This window comes from Trachurus japonicus, chromosome 6 (assembly GCF_045865225.1).
Source record: "Trachurus japonicus isolate A0001 chromosome 6, Traja_1.0".
Taxonomy (NCBI): Eukaryota; Metazoa; Chordata; class Actinopteri; order Carangiformes; family Carangidae; genus Trachurus; species Trachurus japonicus.
The window spans coordinates 12,659,496-12,677,302 of NC_140912.1; the positions used below are offsets into that span (position 1 = coordinate 12,659,496).

The 17,807-nt window shown below is 39.3% G+C and overlaps 1 protein-coding gene across 1 annotated transcript; it reads right to left on the reverse strand.

Moving 5' to 3' along the window:
• Positions 1-831: 831 nt before the first annotated feature.
• On the reverse strand, positions 832-7,985 carry saal1 (serum amyloid A-like 1). The gene is made up of 13 exons (XM_085778927.1): positions 7,857-7,985; positions 6,386-6,585; positions 5,943-6,044; positions 4,951-5,034; positions 4,748-4,827; positions 4,601-4,660; positions 4,405-4,520; positions 4,066-4,228; positions 3,184-3,266; positions 2,879-3,064; positions 2,244-2,401; positions 2,042-2,134; positions 832-1,170 (listed from the first exon to the last, which is right to left on the reverse strand). The coding sequence occupies exons 1-13, from the start codon at positions 7,858-7,860 to the stop codon at positions 1,075-1,077; spliced, it is 1,425 nt and encodes a 474-aa protein (XP_085635053.1). The 5' UTR covers positions 7,861-7,985; the 3' UTR covers positions 832-1,074.
• Positions 7,986-17,807: the final 9,822 nt, after the last annotated feature.

Consider the following 17,807-nt stretch of genomic DNA (forward strand, 5'->3'; position numbering starts at 1 on the left):
CCATCTCGGGATTTCCATTAGAAAGAGTGTTCTACATATCAATCCAAGCTTTAATTAAAAAGCTGCTATATTCACAGAGCCTTCGTAAGCTTGCTGGAAATGCGCAGGCTGTCCTGCTCTTCTCCATGAGTGGGTGAAATGGAGCATTTGGAAACCAAATGAGTTCATTGTTGCCAGGCTCAAGCCTTTCATCTAATTTTATTGTCCTTAGCGAGTGACTGTCACCCTCTGGAAAACACTTGATGTTGTCATCAGCATTAGCACCATTACTCATATGCTTGAAAAGGTGACTCAATACACACTGAATGCAATTTCATTTACAGCAATGTGTATTTTAAAAATACATGTTTGTATATATATAAAAAGCAATGGATTAATTTAAAAAAAAAACGTTGCAATGAGGAGAAATAAAGACCCTAAATAAATAAATCTGCAAAGCTTTTAGTTAAAAATGTTACAGTGAAGCCTTATGTGATTCTTCTATAAAAACCAAACAAAGTGGAAGCTCAAAATAATTATACCAAAAGGAGTATATATGTAATTTATCTGTAAACTTGTAGTGTCTTATTTATAGAATAAATACAATATTTAAAAATAAATTTTACATTGCATTGATGGATTTGGATGCCAATAGACTGCTGTTTCATATATATGCTCTGTAATTTTGCAATCATATTCCAGTGCATAGGTAGTCCGATGACAGCTTTTGATTTTTATCATTCTGTGTTGTTTCCCTAGGTTGAAAATGTGAAGCACCTTTCCAGGCAGTTCCGTTTGGATGAGGCCTGTGCATCCAGCTATGATAATATGTGAGTCAAAAATTACAAGCACTTTGTTTTTTCAATAAAAAAGACACGATTTAATTAATACAAAAATAGCCTTCTAAAATCAAGTAAAAACTAACACAAACCCAACTTCACTTTTACAGTATTTAGTCCAGACTGGTTCACAATAGTGATGGTGTGACATCTGAGTCTTTCCAGTGGAAATGCAAATAGTCTGAGTCTGAGCAGGATCTTTGGAGAGGAAATAAAGTCCACTATAAAAAGCAGTGGTGAGAGTCAGGATGAGTGCTCAACACTGATCTGTGCCGTAGTCAGGAAACCGTTTCCTCACCACATCTGCCAACTGGGGATCAGTCTCTGCCAACATGAGCTGCAGGTGCTGAAACTGTACAGGAGGAGGAAGGGTGGGGTGGAAACATCATGTTTATTTTCCACAGGAGCTGGTGGTGTATAGTAGCAGTCCATAACCTGACACAAGCTCTAAAAATAATAACAGTGGCATTACAGGCAGTGGTTTTCACACGTGACCATTAAGCTACTCCAGACAGTGATGTTGTCCATCACAATTTATTTGTTAGAGAAAGGTATATTAATATCTGATAAATAAAATTACAGTCAAATATTTTTCACTCTGGGGCGTCGCGTGGCGTAGTGGTTAGAGCGGGCGCCCCATGTATAGAGGCACAGTCCTCGCTGCGGTCGGCCCCGGTTCGAGTCCCGCGTCGGGCGCCATTTGCTGCATGTCATCCCCCCTCTCTCTGCCTCCCCATTTCCTGTCTGTCTCAACTGTACTATCTATAAAGGCATAAAAAGCCCAAAAAATATACTTAAAAAAAAAAAAATATATATATATATTTTTCACTCTTAAAAAAATTATCCCTGAAGGTCAGTATCAGTTAAGGATATTCTCACTGCTTGATCATCTGGTACTGGATTTTCTCAACTGTTCAACTACAGTATCACTATACACAAGCACACCAGCGCTTACTGTTATTCAACAGAGGGCAATCTCTAAGTGGCGAAAACCTTAAACCTTAAAAAATAACGATAATTAATAATCACTTCAGTGTTCCTCAACAACTCAGGTTGTTTGAAAGTGAGTTTATTATTAATAACCCTTCAAACTGTGTAGTATTTGTGTGTGATTCAATAAGTCAAAGTGTTTGCAGTACTGTATGTCGAAGGAAAGGAAGTAGGGTATAAATCAATGTAATGCATGTTTTAATCTACTGAAATCATAAAAAAAAAAAACTTACTGAAGTCCTAAAGTTGGGAAGTAAACTGCTTGCAGCTGTGAGACACGTCTTCTCTGTCAGAAAACCTTTTTCCACCAAATCTGCCACAGTGTCCTATGAAGAACAAATAACAGCTTCTGTGGAGAGGTTCTGCTTCAGCTGCACTGGACAGTAAATAATGTGATCCAATAAAAAATGACCAGTGTTCCTTTGGTAGCATTACCTTCGATATCTGGCTGCAGATGTCAGCTAGAAACTCAGCTGTGATCTCTGCCAGGGTCTGGAGCTGTCCATCATTAGTACTTTCTGTGTTTGTGTCATCATCTCTGCACTCACTGTGGTACTGAAGCACCCGCAAAAAAGTCGCTATAAGGGGCACACCTGGAAACAAGACACAGAAGATAACTGCACAAAACTCATTCCTCATTATTAATTGAAGGTAGACACATTAAAAATCAAAAAGGTGACGGTGGAAACACTGCAGCTTTTTACGGCAAAAAACCTGTAAAATCCTGTAAGTCTTTATCGATACCAGTCTGGGAAAATATTCTAATTATATTTCCATTGTTTTCTTTTTTTTAAAAATGAAAACATGAAAACAATAGAGGATATGCAAACACTCATTAGTGACTGTCTCTCCTCCCACAATCAGCAAAATACGGAAGTTTGAATGCAGCTTCCAGTGAAAAGCTGCTCTGTGTGAACTGAAGAACGAAAACAATCAAACAAAAAACCCATTCAGCTTCTGGGAATTTGGATGTTTTTGTTGGCCAGGTAACCACTTTAAACAAGGAAACTGGTAGGTTTTTTATTACGTTATGCATTTAGAAAGAAAAGTGGAGCTGTTAGAAAACTTACTTGTGCCACTTTTGCTGGGCCATTGCTCCTGGCAACTGTAAAGAGCCTGGAGCACAGAAAATGCCTGAACCAAAACGCTCTTCTGCTCTTGTAGGACAACTGGAAGATCATTTGGTTGGACAAGGTCCTCACACACCACCTCGCAAACAAAGTCCCACACTGCTTTACCAGGTCTATCGGGGGCAGCTAAAAGAAACAGCAAAAACGATGTCTTATTTCATTGAGTCAAAAACTCCAGTGAACATGTTTATCCTCTGAAATGATAAGCCAGCAGCTGAACTGAGTGTGGTGATGATCAATCTTACCAAAAACCTGAATGCCCTCATCTATGGTGGTGAGGAGCTGGAGGGCATGAAGGTAAACCTCTAAGCCATTCGGACTCTCTCGTCTGTAAAACAATTAAATACTGTTGAATGCTGAGGGTCCACTACATCGTCAAAATAATATATTACCCACAAATTCTTCTGAATCAGAAAAAAAGGAATAATATATCAATTTTAAAAAATCAAATCCATTGCATTAAAATAAATACACAAATTAAAAAGATAATTGTTTTGTTTTAAATAGGGATGCCCTGACTGATTGGCCCATATACATGATTGGTAGATTGGCATTAATGTTCCTAATCGCCTTAAAACTGATCAGTGGTGGCTAATACTTGACTGTCTGCGGCTGAGAGAAGCTTTGTGAGTGTTGTAGTGTGGTCTCGCCTCCCACCTTGTTTGCTGAGCTGGCACACTACAGGCCATCAAACAAAACACGTAAGCTGTGAGATCTGTTGTGTGAGACCTGAAGATCTGAGGTGAAGTAAGTTAGACTAATGAAATGTACTCCATTGCCAAAAATCAATGATATCGGCAACTCACACAGCAATTCAGACCTTCAGCTGCATTGATCTCAGTCTCTTTAAGTGTCCAGTAGGTGGAGTGAAGTCAAAATGAAAACCTGATGAGGGTGTGTTCAAAATGAAACTAGTCATCCTCCATACAAATACAAATGTACTTAGACTGTTGATGTCTTGAATTTCAAAACTTCAACATAAGATTTGATATTGTGTTGTCTATCAAGTAATGTGATTCAAATTTTTCTTTCTTTTCACCTGTTAAACGTTTTTATTTCCACACAAAATAAACATAAAAATAAAACTCCAACTAACTTTCTCCTAAATCAAAATTTCAGATTCCCACCTGAGCTGCTTCGCTGCCTCAAGAAGACACAAGGGCATGTCCAGACGGCTTTCACCATCATCCTCCTCTTCACCTGGCTGAGCTGTGATCCAACTCTTCATCAGCTCTTCATCAAGGTCAAACAGTTTGTCAACCAGCTCTCCAACCTTCTCAAGCAGCTCCGCTGTAAAAACACACACACACACAGTGTCTACTTATAACCATAAGTAGAAAACAGGTTAAAAATAGTTCAGATAAACAGCTTACAGGGGCTTTGAGTTCATGTAATTCATCTTGGTATGACAAAAGACATACATTTTTTAAAAACATCAAATTTCAGGAAAAGTAAAAGCAAAGTACTGTTGGTAGAACTGCACATGATGAAACAGAGACTGGACTGCACAGACTTCTGCTCTCGTATTCGCTGAAGCCACAGGGAGCAAACATCTTTCTGAGAGACGCAGGTCAGCAGCAATCTGTAAACATGATCAGAAAAGGTGAACACTTGTCTCTCAGTCTCTCTGTCTCACATGTCTACAGAGAATACAAATGTCACCTGCTTGTTTCAAGAAGTGTCGGAGGATCTGTGTCTCCGAGAAGAAGCAACAGCACAGCACTGTGGGCAAACAGGGGGTTACAATATGAACTGCAGTAATGTGAAAAATCTAATGAAGGACGATTATAGATGATGGCTTCTTCTCACCCTAAGTCCTCGTTTTGACTGAGAGTCACACAAGTGTCAGGAAAACAAGCAATGTTCCCGAGGATTCCCACACATATTTCCTAGAGAAGCATGAGAAAATCTATGACATGTCGGAGGAACGCACACAGAAATGCAGCATCAGAAACTAAACAAAACATACAGGGTTATGTTTGGACACAGAAAACATAAAGAATTACACTCACTGTGAGACGTGGACAGCGAGATTTGGCTATCACCCCCAGAAGGATCTCTGTGGCTTTGAATTCCTGAAGAAAACCAGCCACATCCTGCACATAGTTGGTAATTAAAGGTCATTACTAAATATATTAACCTTTATGTGACTCACTGCATTTACTTTAATGAAACTATGATAAACTAACCGGTCGGTATAATGCGATATAAATCAACAGTATGAGACAAAATATGCATGAAGTTAAGTCAACTCCTCAAAAAGTTTCAATTATTGAATTATAACAATTATATATCATAAATGCAGGATTTATTGCAGGGCTGTTTAGTAAAGCAGAAGTAAGCGATCCGGTCGTTTTGGCTAATGCTGCGTTCCAGGCACGCTTTTGAAACCGTAAATTACAGCTTCATGTCACAACTTACGATTTTGTAGCGTTCCAGGCAACCCACTTGTGTTTTTCCGACCTGTTTTACCTGTGAAAGTCACTATAACGGCCACTCGTAACTTCCGACCCGTGAACTCGTACTAGATCGAACTGGTATGACTCACAGGTTGGAAAAACACGAGTTGCCTTGAACGCACCATAACAGTCCTCGTCCCTACGTCACCACATTCACGCGCATCCCTTGGCTGCACACACAGCCCTGCATGCCGTTCTCTCTCCTCATTGGATAAAAAGTGTAGGATACGAGAAAAGTTTTCTCCTGGGCTCAGAGCAGAGCAGAGGGACTGAGAGACCCGTGTTTCAGTCCAAACACTCTATGTAAGTGATTGCTGTCGGAAGATACAACTATTTAAGACTTATATTAACACAAATATATCGCTTACTTCTGCTTTAATCTGTATCATGTTTAGCTTTGTGCACCCAAAAAACTACAAGCTAAGTGTATAATTTCATTTCATCTATAATATTTTATGAAGCAACCTATTTTATCACTTGCAGATAAGAACATTTTATATAACCAAAGTATGTGAAGTCTATGGGTCAGAGATAAACAACTTTACCTTATCCATGGCCATATCCCAGACTCTACACAGATCTTCCTCGTCATCGTCAGGGAGCTCCATCTGACCTTCAGAGTCTCTCTCTGAATGCTCTGTGACCATCTACAAGACATGGCCATTTAACAGATTATCAAGACACATGATCAATGTGCACAAGAGAGTAACATCACTACTGCTGTAATGTAAATATTTTTCATGGCACCCAGTTGGAATTGTAGTTTCTATAATGGCTGATCAAAAAAGGCTATTTGTTGAATAGCTGTAGAAACTCAAATTGTGTAATCACAGATCTGATAGTAACACTGCTAACAAAAACGTTGTCCCCGTTTGAAATGAGCACACTCCAGCATCTTTTCCAGACAAATTAGGATTAATTGCCATTTCACACTCAGCCCCTGAGTCACTGACAGTATATGTGACAACAGCAATGACGGCCTGCCTACATGGATGAGCCGAGTCAGGGTGCTGAAAAGCCAGTGCTTGCTGTACACAGTGTCTCCAATGGCATCCAAATCTTCGTCCTCCTCTCCGTCGGCCGCCTCTGGGGGCGGTGATGGGTTACGGTCCATTACAGGGGACTGGCTTCCAGTGGGAGATGTTGAGCTCTCGTTCTCCACCTCCTCTGCACCATCACCTCTACAGTCTGAGGTGGAAAGAATCAGTGATATCAATTAGAGTTGGGCAATATGATTATACCATAAAGTGATGGACATTCATCAGCAAAGATAGATTTTGTTTCTACTAAAGTAACTAATAATATCCGAAGAGTATTATTTACCATCGTTGGAAAGGACCCTGTAGCAAACACTGGATCAGCTGGATATTAAATTGACTGAAACCAGCAAAAAAAAAGTCCCCCTTTCTGGTCCTTTTACCTGGGTTTAAATTATTCTCAGACTGTCCGAATTTAGACTTTCAGGGCTGCAGACTGCCCCTAAATGGAGGCATCTTGCCCCTAAAATTTGAGACTGAAGTCAATTTTTCATCTACTTGCACATGCATCTTTTCTTCTTTTTTAACACTGCTGAAACATGGAAGGGGCAGCTCAAAGTATCTGGAACCTGTCATTACAGGAGGCAGGTCAATGTATAGGAGGATCATAAATAAAAAGGAAATGTGCTTTGCAAGTCAATTTACGGTGTGCTCCCCTAAATTCTCTGCTTGTGCTCCTAAAATTTTGATAAGGGCCACTGTGGTCCTAGTAAAAGTTAGTCTGGAGCTCTGACTTTATTGGCAATTTATTATTTGCACATAATTTACACCTGTAAAATTAATACCCATAACAGTATAGCCTTGCAGTAAGTCTTACCTTCGTTAAATCTGTAAGTCTAAAGTTTAAACGCAGCTAATTTTTTTTTGCAGTGTTGATAACTTGCAACTTCATTTTTGTGCAAATTGCCCGTGCACTGTTGCTCAATAGTAGGCTATACATTAAATACTGAGGTAATATTATGTTACTAGTAAATACTGCGGTATTTAGCCTACTAGTAAAATACTGTAATACTCTTCTGCATTTTAAATTTTACTTTGAGTAAAAGTATCAACGTTTAAACAACTAAAAGCAAAGTACTAGGTACCAGTATCAAAAGTTATGTTGATATTTTGTATCAATACCCTGATGTAACTAGGCTAACTAAAGCTGTCAACTAGTGAGGCAGTGTAACAAGTATTATGTTTTCATGGTCCACAACGTCACAAGTAGCATATAGATGAAGTTCAAGTTAACTACGTTACCACCTTCAAATTATACTGAAATACGGTACTGGAGAAAATAAACGTGGTCATTTTAGCGTTTACTTTTTCACTTTGGTTTTCAATTATTATTTCCATTAACAGTTTAGCTAGCGGCTGAAAACGTCGCCGTTATCGATGCGTTATCAGGCGGTCATGTTCACAAACGCCCCGTCGACTCACCCATAGTGACCGCCCTGTGAAAACGTAACGAGCCGGTGAATATGTTTGCAAAGTTAATCGTGTTTCTTTTATCAGAGCACAAGAGGTTTCAAACAGCCTCCATTTGACATGACACATCCGCTGCGCATGTGTAAACTGTGTGTGTGCAGTGCACTTCCTCTTGCCGGCCCGTCGACCGCCGCAGTGTGAATGAACGTGGCGCCACCTGCAGGGCGCAGCGGGAACTGCAGGGAGGATGGAGCGCTGCCTGCATGAGTTTAGTGCACTGTAACCAGCCGTGGCCAGTTATATGTCACTGAAGGTAAACATAGGAGTAGGCTACGTGTAGTTGGGTATTGAATTTCCATTTTATATTATTTTACATAGTATTTCGTTAATAATTTAGTCCCCCTTCCCGATGAGACACCAAAGGGCATAATGGGTTTTGTGAGCTGTAATGAATGTCTTTATTAATATTTGATAAATCTTTTACCAAGGCATTAATTGGAACATCTGGGTTGCCAGGTTGTGGAAATCATCTTCCAGCATTCATGCTCTTTTATAGAGAAAGGTCTATCCACCGGAAAAAGAGCTGCAGGACATCGACCACAATCTATTTATGAGCTGCAAACTAATTATGGTGTAAGCATTTATTATCTTATTCATAGAGTCTGACTGACTTTTGGTGTGTATGCAACACTTAAAATTTCACAATGACAAAGTCAATAGCTAGCCATGTGTTCAAATATTTTTTAAACAAAACTACACTTGACCGTGTGTCTCATAAAAAAGGATCTGTTTAAGACATTTGCTCTTTCAAAGACGTAATCAAGTTTGCGGTTTAAAATGTTAGTAGCCTAGTTAATTTTCTCAGTTTGTTAGTGATGCATTATATTAATGAATCATAAACTACTCTACAGTGCATCAAATCTGTATAAATACATTTTTGATCCAGATAGCAGAAGGCAGTGAAATTTAACTGTTAAAAAACAATTAATTAGAGCATATAAGTCTACACCTTCAACATTTGCTTTCTTGCTCTTCAGTAAACAGAATCACTTCAGACTGTTGATCGGGCAAAACAAGACATCTATAATAGTTGAAGCCTTCATCATGGGCTCTGGGAATTTACAGCCTTTTTTTCACAGTGATGTGATATCTTCTAATGTCCTCATGAGTGTCTTAGAAAAACAAGCAACACATGGAATTGATGATACATAAAATTAATTTGAAGGTTGCCAGTTGCAACCATACTTAATTTATCATTGGTGTCAGCTGCATAAGCAATTTTTCATCCAAATCCTCCCACACAGTGAGTCAAGGAGGACGTGCTTTGTGGGAAGTCGTTTCGCTGACAGCACAGTCAGTGTTTTCTTTACGTACTTTCATGCAAACAGAAAGCTTGGCTCAGACACAAAGCAAACACAAAAGCTTGTTCTAGATTAGCCAAGGCACGATAAAATGTAGCTGGGGTTTGGAAGGAATGAAACATGTTTCGTTTTTTTTTTTTTTTTACATTTAAACTTTATGAAAACAAAACAATGTTGCATCTTTGTTTGGGAGAGCCTATATTAAAAGCTAGTTTGAGGGAGATACAGGAAAATCCAATTAAGTGCAAAACCCGGCTTAAAACCTAAATTTAACATTGGATTAAATGGAGAATATCCTGAGTGAATCTCTTCACTCTCCATCACACATGGTCAAATAATCACAAAAAAGAAATATGATCCTAACTTTCTGTTAAAGTTTTCCTTTGACAGACAACCTTATATTGTAGTAAATGTTAACATTATAAGGCCTGCATACTCTTTAAATAAAATACATTCAAAAACGTAATTGAAGATAGAAAAAAAATACTACATCAATTAATTTATTCTTGTATTTATTTAAAGGCTACTCCACTTGTGATAATTAAAATTATTGCATGTTAAACAGTAGAATAAGCCAAGCATGGGTGAATGAATGTTAAACAGCACTATGTCAACATGTTTTACAAAATAATGAATGTTCCTGCCTCTAATCAGACCTGTCTTGAGGTAATTTGGCGACAACGCGGTCCTCCTTGAATCAACACAGGGACATGCTGTCATACTGTGGTGACGGCACTTTACCCATTATGCAGCTGTCCTCCTCTGGGAGTGGTAATGTTTGCACTTGGAGGAGCTTCCACTAAAATTGAGAACACTGAATAAGTTATGTGTTTCTAAGTTATAACCAACGTTATAACCAAAACAAAGTTGACGCTCGTGCAAAGCTGAATGTGCAAGATGGGATGTAAAAGCTCTTAAGTTGTAACTGCTTTACACTAAAACTATTTGAGACACAGGGGGATCTTGTCTCAAATAGTTTTAGTGTGTTAAGAGGGTTTTAAACACTTGGTTAGTACAGGCACATCAATACCAGCTCCCACGACTTTCTAAGTTGGATGGTTTGCAGTTTAATATGATGCCAAGTTTCATGTATGTTTTACGTGACACTCCAGGTTGAGGATGATTGCAATCAAGGATGTGGGCCTGATACAGTCAGCAAGCACATCCTGTGTTATTCATGACCCTGGTTTCAGATAATACACTATTGTCTTACCACTTTAAAACAAATATTAACACAAGCTGCATGGGTTAAGGTCTTGTGTCTTCATCTCTCACTCTACCCTTGTTTCATACACAAACCACATTTAATACATTTTTTAAAAAGTCTTTTTTGTGGTTGTTTTTTATATTATTGTTGTAGCCTTTTTTTTTAATCCTTCTTTAAATCCACCTTTAGTCTGCACGAAACGACCTTTCGTTTCACTACCTACTAGGCATGTAATCTTGTGATAGAATAATTGACATGATGTGAGTTAACAGGATGTGTACCTGTCCTTGTGCGTTCAGAGCAACATACTAAAAGTCCTAAGAAATCTTAGTTGGGGAAATATATTTAATTCTCATCAATCCAAGATTGATTTACTATAAAGTCTATGGTGCCAGAAAGGCCAGAAAACAATACACCCCAATGGGGCTATTTTTATTTTTCCTTTACTGCTATCACAATGAAACTTTACACAATGAAAGTATTCATGAAATGTAACATTTTTTGTATTACAAGTTTCTTTGAAAATTAATTTGAATTAGGCTATGCAAATGAGCCATACACTAATGGAATATGCCCAACCCGAATAGGCTTATTTTTTTCCCTTTACTCCTACCACAATGAAACTTTACACAATGACAGCATAGGCTACATGAAATTTTTTGTATTAAAAGTTTCTTTTAAAATGAATTTGAATATGCAAATGAGCAATACAGTAATGCCTACCACAATGAAACTTCACACAATGAAAGTATACATGAAAAAATATAACATTTTTTGTATTTCAAGTTTCTTGGAAAATGAATTTGAATATGCAAATGAGCTCAACACTAATTGAATTATGGTCAAGAAGCCATAAAGCTGCAAGCAGCAAAAACAGGGGCCAAATTACTAAATTCTTAGTCCCGCTCATACTGTATGTTGTTGAACATAACAGCATATTTAACACAACATCACACACAGTCGTTGAAACGACTTCAATGTATTCTGACTTTCTTCTGATGTTCTCTGCAAATTGGGGGAAAGTCATTATGTAAGGCTTGTTCGGATTTAGGATTTAGGAAGCAACTGGAGACAAGACTGTGCAATCAATTCTTAAGGTCAATATAAGTCTTTTTGTGGCAACCAGTGACCCAGGTAAGTGTGGCAAGTGACATCAAATTGTGTGCATAGGTTAACTTACTGAATGGACACGAATGTGTTAGTTATTTGGCCCCTGTTTTTACTGCTTGCGGCTTTATAGCTTCTTGACCATAACTCAATTAATGTTGAGCTCATTTGCAAATACACATGTATTTGTAAAAACCAAAATATAAGTTACAAATTAGAAATTGGTAACACTTTACAATAAGGTACACAAAATTAGAGTAGTTAATGAGTAACTAATGAAGAACTAATTAGGAACTAATGAGTAGTTAGTGAGGAATTGAGCTACACAAAATTACAGTAGTTACTGAGGAACTAAGCTACACAAAATTAGAGTAGTTACTGAGGAACTACTGATTAATTAACTATTAGTTAATGGTCAGTTCTTCAGGAACCCCTGATCAAATTTCAGAGGAGTAGTTACTGAGGAACTAATGAGTAGTTAGTTAGGGAAATAAGATACACAAAATTAGAGTAGTTACTGAGGACCTAATGATTAACTATTAGTTAATGGTCAGTTCTTCAGGAACCCCTGATCAAATTTCAGAGGAGTAGTTAATGAGGAACTATTAATGATCAGTTCTTCATTAACTCATGATCAAATTTCATAGAAAGTTAATCACAACTTGATGATTAGTGAACTAGTTACTTCATCAGTACAGAATCATTACTCAATAACATGTCCAGTAGTTAACCTTTATGACCTAAAGTGACACATAATGAGTGGTTTTTCATTTCTTCATCTTCATCTTTACATTAGTAGTTCCTTAAAAAAATCACAGACAGCAGGATTCTTGAGAAGATTTTATTCATTAATTTCAGACCACATACACATCAATATGACCATCCATGTTGCCTTCGAAATAAATATGATAGTTTGTCACATGTTTGGTGGGCTAAATGAATGTATCATGGGGCTGTGTGTAAAGTACTGTATACTGATCACACCGTGGTTCACAGTAAAGTTGTTTGAGGTGCACAAAATTTAGAGTAGTTATTTACTATGAAACAAATTTGGAATGAATGAGGAACTCATTATTAGTTAATGGTGAGTTCTTCTAGCCTGGCTCTCGCCAGACCCTTGTAGTTCCGCAAAGCTACGCTGAGCTCCGCACAAGGGTCTGGGACTGCTCCATAGGCGATTCATTTCAGAAGGCGGGGCCTTGTAAAAAAATCTTGTATGTGATTGGATAAACCACTTGTCCGTTATCTTGTTGACGTGCTACTTCAGCCACTCACTGCGAGCCGCCATTGTTATTTGACTCAAACAGTCGCTTCAGCGCTACGTCACACCTCAGAAAGTCCCGCCCGGCGATCCTGATTGGTTCATTATTTTTTGCTCCGGGGAAGAAGTTTGCATTGGCCTCGAGTCCAGACCCTTGTGCGAAGCTGAGCGTAGCGCCTCTGGCGTAGCTTTGCGGAACTACAAGGGTCTGGCGAGAGCCAGGCTAGAGTTCTTCAGTAACTCCTAATCAAATTACTGAGGAACTAACTATTACTTAATCATTAGTTACCCTTTTTGTGTACCTTAAGGTAAAGTGAGACATCAAAATGAGTACTGAATCATTACTTAATCATTAGTTACCCTTTTTGTGTAAGGTACACAAACATTACAGTAGTTACTGATGAACTAATGAGGAACCAAAATAATCATTTGCCTCCATGTGCACCAAAATGACATAGAATGTAAAACAACAACAACAACAACAACAACAAACACCTTTGTAGCTTACTTGCTTAAAAAAAAAAAGTCATTTGTCTTTTATTTTGGAAACAAGATCTTCAATTCCAGTGGCTCACCTGTGCAGCTTTACTGTGAGGAGCAGTGAATTCATTTGACGACGATGAGAGAAGTAATGGACAGAGCAAGGAAGAGCAGAAGCTCCCATCTCGACTATATCAGAGACATTCTATATCTCGAGGATGAGGATGTGACCGTACAGTAGGTCTATAAGTACATTTTAATGCTATCTCTTTTTTTTTAATATATACAAATTCGGTAAGATTGCTCCTCAAATTTACTGTAAGATAACTTTGTCCAAAGTGAATTTAGCCCTCTAAAACCGACCGTAGTTTGGTTAACCGAACGTTACATCGATGCTACGCTTGCACATGTTTTACAAAACATTAAATAACTTATTCACCGTTTATGATAGAGACGAGCTGTGAACAGCATCTGAATCGGGGGGGGGGGTCTGCTTTCCGAGGGTCCTTGAATGGTGCCTCTACGACAACACGTGACACTGGAAGAGAAGCTAAACCGAGCATAGCATTGATGCTGAGGTTGCACATTTTTGACAAAATATTAAATAACTTATGAACCGTATATGATAGAGACGAGTTGTGAACAGCATCTGAATCACTGGATTTTTCGAATGGTGCCTCTATGACAACAAGGGACGATATGCGTCATGTAACCACATGGTAAGGGAACAGAGCTAAACCGAGCTAGCATCAATGCAACACTTGAGCATACTTTCATAGAGGCACCATTCAAGGACCCTCGGAAAGCAAAGAATCCCGCGATTCAGATGCAGTTAACAGATTATTTAATGTTTTTTACAACGTGTGCAAGTGTAGCATCGATGCTACATTCTGTTAACCGACCATAGCATCGATGCTACGCTAGGTTTTAGAAGGCTACATTCACTTTGGAGAAAGTTAGCATAGTAAAATTTGAGGAGTCATCTTACACATCTTCCAAAAAAAAAAAAAGACAGATACCATTAAAATATCACTGTACGGTCACACCCTCGTCCTCGAGATATCGTCGAAATGGGATTTTCCTTCTTTTGCTTTTCCCTGCATGGTCCATTGCTTCTCTTGTGCCAAGTGAATTCACTGCTCCTCACAGTAAAGGTGCACAGGAAATGATGATCTCGTTTCCAAAATAAAAGACAAATGACACTTTGTAAATGATAAGAACAGTACTTCATTTGTTGTTTTTATGTTTATTTATTTAGTTTCTGAACATTAGTCAAGGTCAGGGCTTTATTTTTTATATATTAAGCAGACGTTATATTCAGTGCTTTTATTTTGAAAGCGTCTCGCCGAGACCTCATAAACTTCCGGTGCTACGGATTTTACCGGCAGTGTGTCTGCAAGGCCAGAGTGTCTTCAATGCGTAACTTACATGAAACGCCCTAGTGTAACGGATGTGCACTCACTCCACCCATAAAAGACGTGCTAACCAACCCGCCAAGTGGTTGTCAACCTCTTGGCGAAGAGGTTAGCATCGTCGCCTCCGGTGCGGGAGGTCGTGGGATCGAACCCCACCTAGGGCAGGCCGTGAGAAACACAACGCAGAGGGCCAGATATGACATCGGCTACAGTGGTCACCGGAAGCGACGATGCTAACCTCTTGTTGGTTAGCACATCTTTTATGGGTGGAGTGAGTGCACATCCGTTACACTCACCCCCGCTGAACTCACTCCACCCAGGGCATCCGGGTCACGGCACCACTGTAGCCCATATCATATCTGGCCCTCTGCGTTGTGTTTCTCACGGCCTGCTCTAGGTGGGGTTCGATCCCACGACCTCCCGCACCGGAGGCGACGATGCTAACCTCTTCGCCAAGAGGTTGACAACCACTTGGCGGGTTGGTTAGCACGTCTTTTATGGGTGGAGTGAGTGCACATCCGTTACACTCACCCCCGCTGAACTCACTCCACCCAGGGCATCCGGGTCACGGCACCACTGTAGCCCATGTCATATCTGGCCCTCTGCGTTGTGTTTCTCACGGCCTGCCCTGGGTGGGGTTCGATCCCACGACCTCCCGCACCGGAGGCGACGATGCTAACCTCTTCGCCAAGAGGTTGACAACCTCAGATATGACATGGGCTACAGTGGTGGGCTACAGTGGTGCCGTGACCCGGATGCCCTGGGTGGAGTGAGTTCAGCGGGGGTGAGTGTAACGGATGTGCACTCACTCCACCCATAAAAGACGTGCTAACCAACCTGCCAAGTGGTTGTCAACCTCTTGGCGAAGAGGTTAGCATCGTCGCCTCCGGTGCGGGAGGTCGTGGGATCGAACCCCACCAGGGCAGGCCGTGAGAAACACAACGCAGAGGGCCAGATATGACCTCTTTTTTTTTTTTTTTTTTTTAACATTCTATCATATTTTCTTGTGTGTGGACATACAAATTTTTTTATTTTGGTGTACCTGTGCAGGTAAAATCTTATTTTGGTGCCCATGAAGACAAAAGTTATTTTGGTGCACATAGAGGCAAATGATTATTTTGGTTCTTCATTAGTTCATCAGTAACTACTGTAATGTTTGTGTACCTTACACAAAAATAGTAACTAATGACTAGGTAATGATTCAGTACTTATTACCTACTCATATTGATGTCTCACTTTACTATAAAGTGCACAAAAAGAGTAACTAATGATTCAGTAATGATTCAGTACTCATTACCTAGTCATTTTGATGTCTCACTTTAAGTTAATAAGGTACACAAAAAGGGTAACTAATGATTCAGTAATGATTCAGTACTCATTACCTACTCATTTTGATGTCTCACTTTACCTTAAGGTACACAAAAAGGGTAACTAATGATTAAAGCAGAAGTAAGTGGTCCGGTCGTTTTCGCTAATGCTGCGTTCCAGGCAGGCTTTTGAAATCGTAAATTACAGCTTCAAGTCACAACTTACGACTTTGTAGCATTCCAGGCAACCCACTCATGTTTTTCCGACCTGTTTTACCGGTGAAAGTCACTATAACGGCCACTCGTAACTTCCGACCGGTGAACTCGTACCAGATCGAACTGGTACAACTTCACGGTCGGAAAAATACGAGTTTCCTTGAACGCACCATAACAGTCCTCGTCCCTACGTCGCCACATTCACGGCCTTCCTTGGCTGCACACACATCCTCATTGGATAAAAACTGTAGGATACGATAAATGTTTTCTCCTCGGCTCAGAGCAGAGCAGAGTGACTGACAGACCCGTGTTTCAGACCAAACACTCTATGTAAGTGATTGCTGTCGGAAGATATAACTATTTAAGACTTATATTAACACAAATATATCACTTACTTCTGCTTTAAGTAATAGTTAGTTCCTCAGTAATTTGATTAGGAGTTACTGAAGAACTCACCATTAACTAATAGTGAGTTCCTCATTCATTCCAAATTTGTTTCATAGTAAATAACTACTCTAAATTTTGTGCACCTCAAACAACTTTACTGTGAACCACGGTGTGATCAGTACTACAAGATGAAGATGAAGAAATGAAAAACCACTCATTATGTGTCACTTAAGGTCATAAAGGTTAACTACTGGACATGTTATTGAGTAATGATTCTGTACTGATGAAGTAACTAGTTCACTAATCATCAAGTTGTGATTAACTTTCTATGAAATTTGATCATGAGTTAATGAAGAACTGATCATTAATAGTTCCTCATTAACTACTCCTCTGAAATTTGATCAGGGGTTCCTGAAGAACTGACCATTAACTAATAGTTAATCATTAGTTCCTCAGTAACTACTCTAATTTTGTGTATCTCATTTCCCTATACTCCTCTGAAATTTGATCAGGGATTCCTGAAGAACTGAACATTAACTACTAGTTAATTAATCAGTAGTTCCTCAGTAACTACTGTAATTTTGTGTAGCTTAGTTCCTCATTAACTACTCTAATTTTGTGTACCTTATTGTAAAGTGTTACCTAGAAATTTGTATTTGTGGATAGCAAAACACGTGTGCAAGGCAAGGAATATTTGTAGATCACCCTCTGTGCAATTACAGGTAGGCTATTAATGAGACAAATATAAGCCCTAGGCAAACATGAAATCCGGTGTTTCTCTCACACGCTCTCTTTTTCACACTCCCTCTCTTGTCCTTGGTCCACAAATAATACATTTTATATGAAAACAAGAACTAGCGAAGAAAAAAACAAACAAACGCACAGACACCACAGAAATTAAACACTGTAATTCCTGTGGCAGCTGGCCACATCTGGCCATGGTAGCCTAGGTTAGCCCCACGTGTCGATCACGGGCTACAGAGGTTCAGCGAAACATGTAGGCACGGTAAGCCTAATATTAGGCCTACCTATCATCGATGACGTACGACACGCATTGCCAGGAAAAATCGATCTGTCTGTTTAGACTGCAGACGTATTGGCAGATATCCTATTTGTATCTGATTTATTTCCACATAGGCTATGACAGGGGCCTGACTCTGATCTGAGAATATCTGATTCCATATGTAGGCTATTTGTCCCGTTTATCCTACTAGTTCATGTT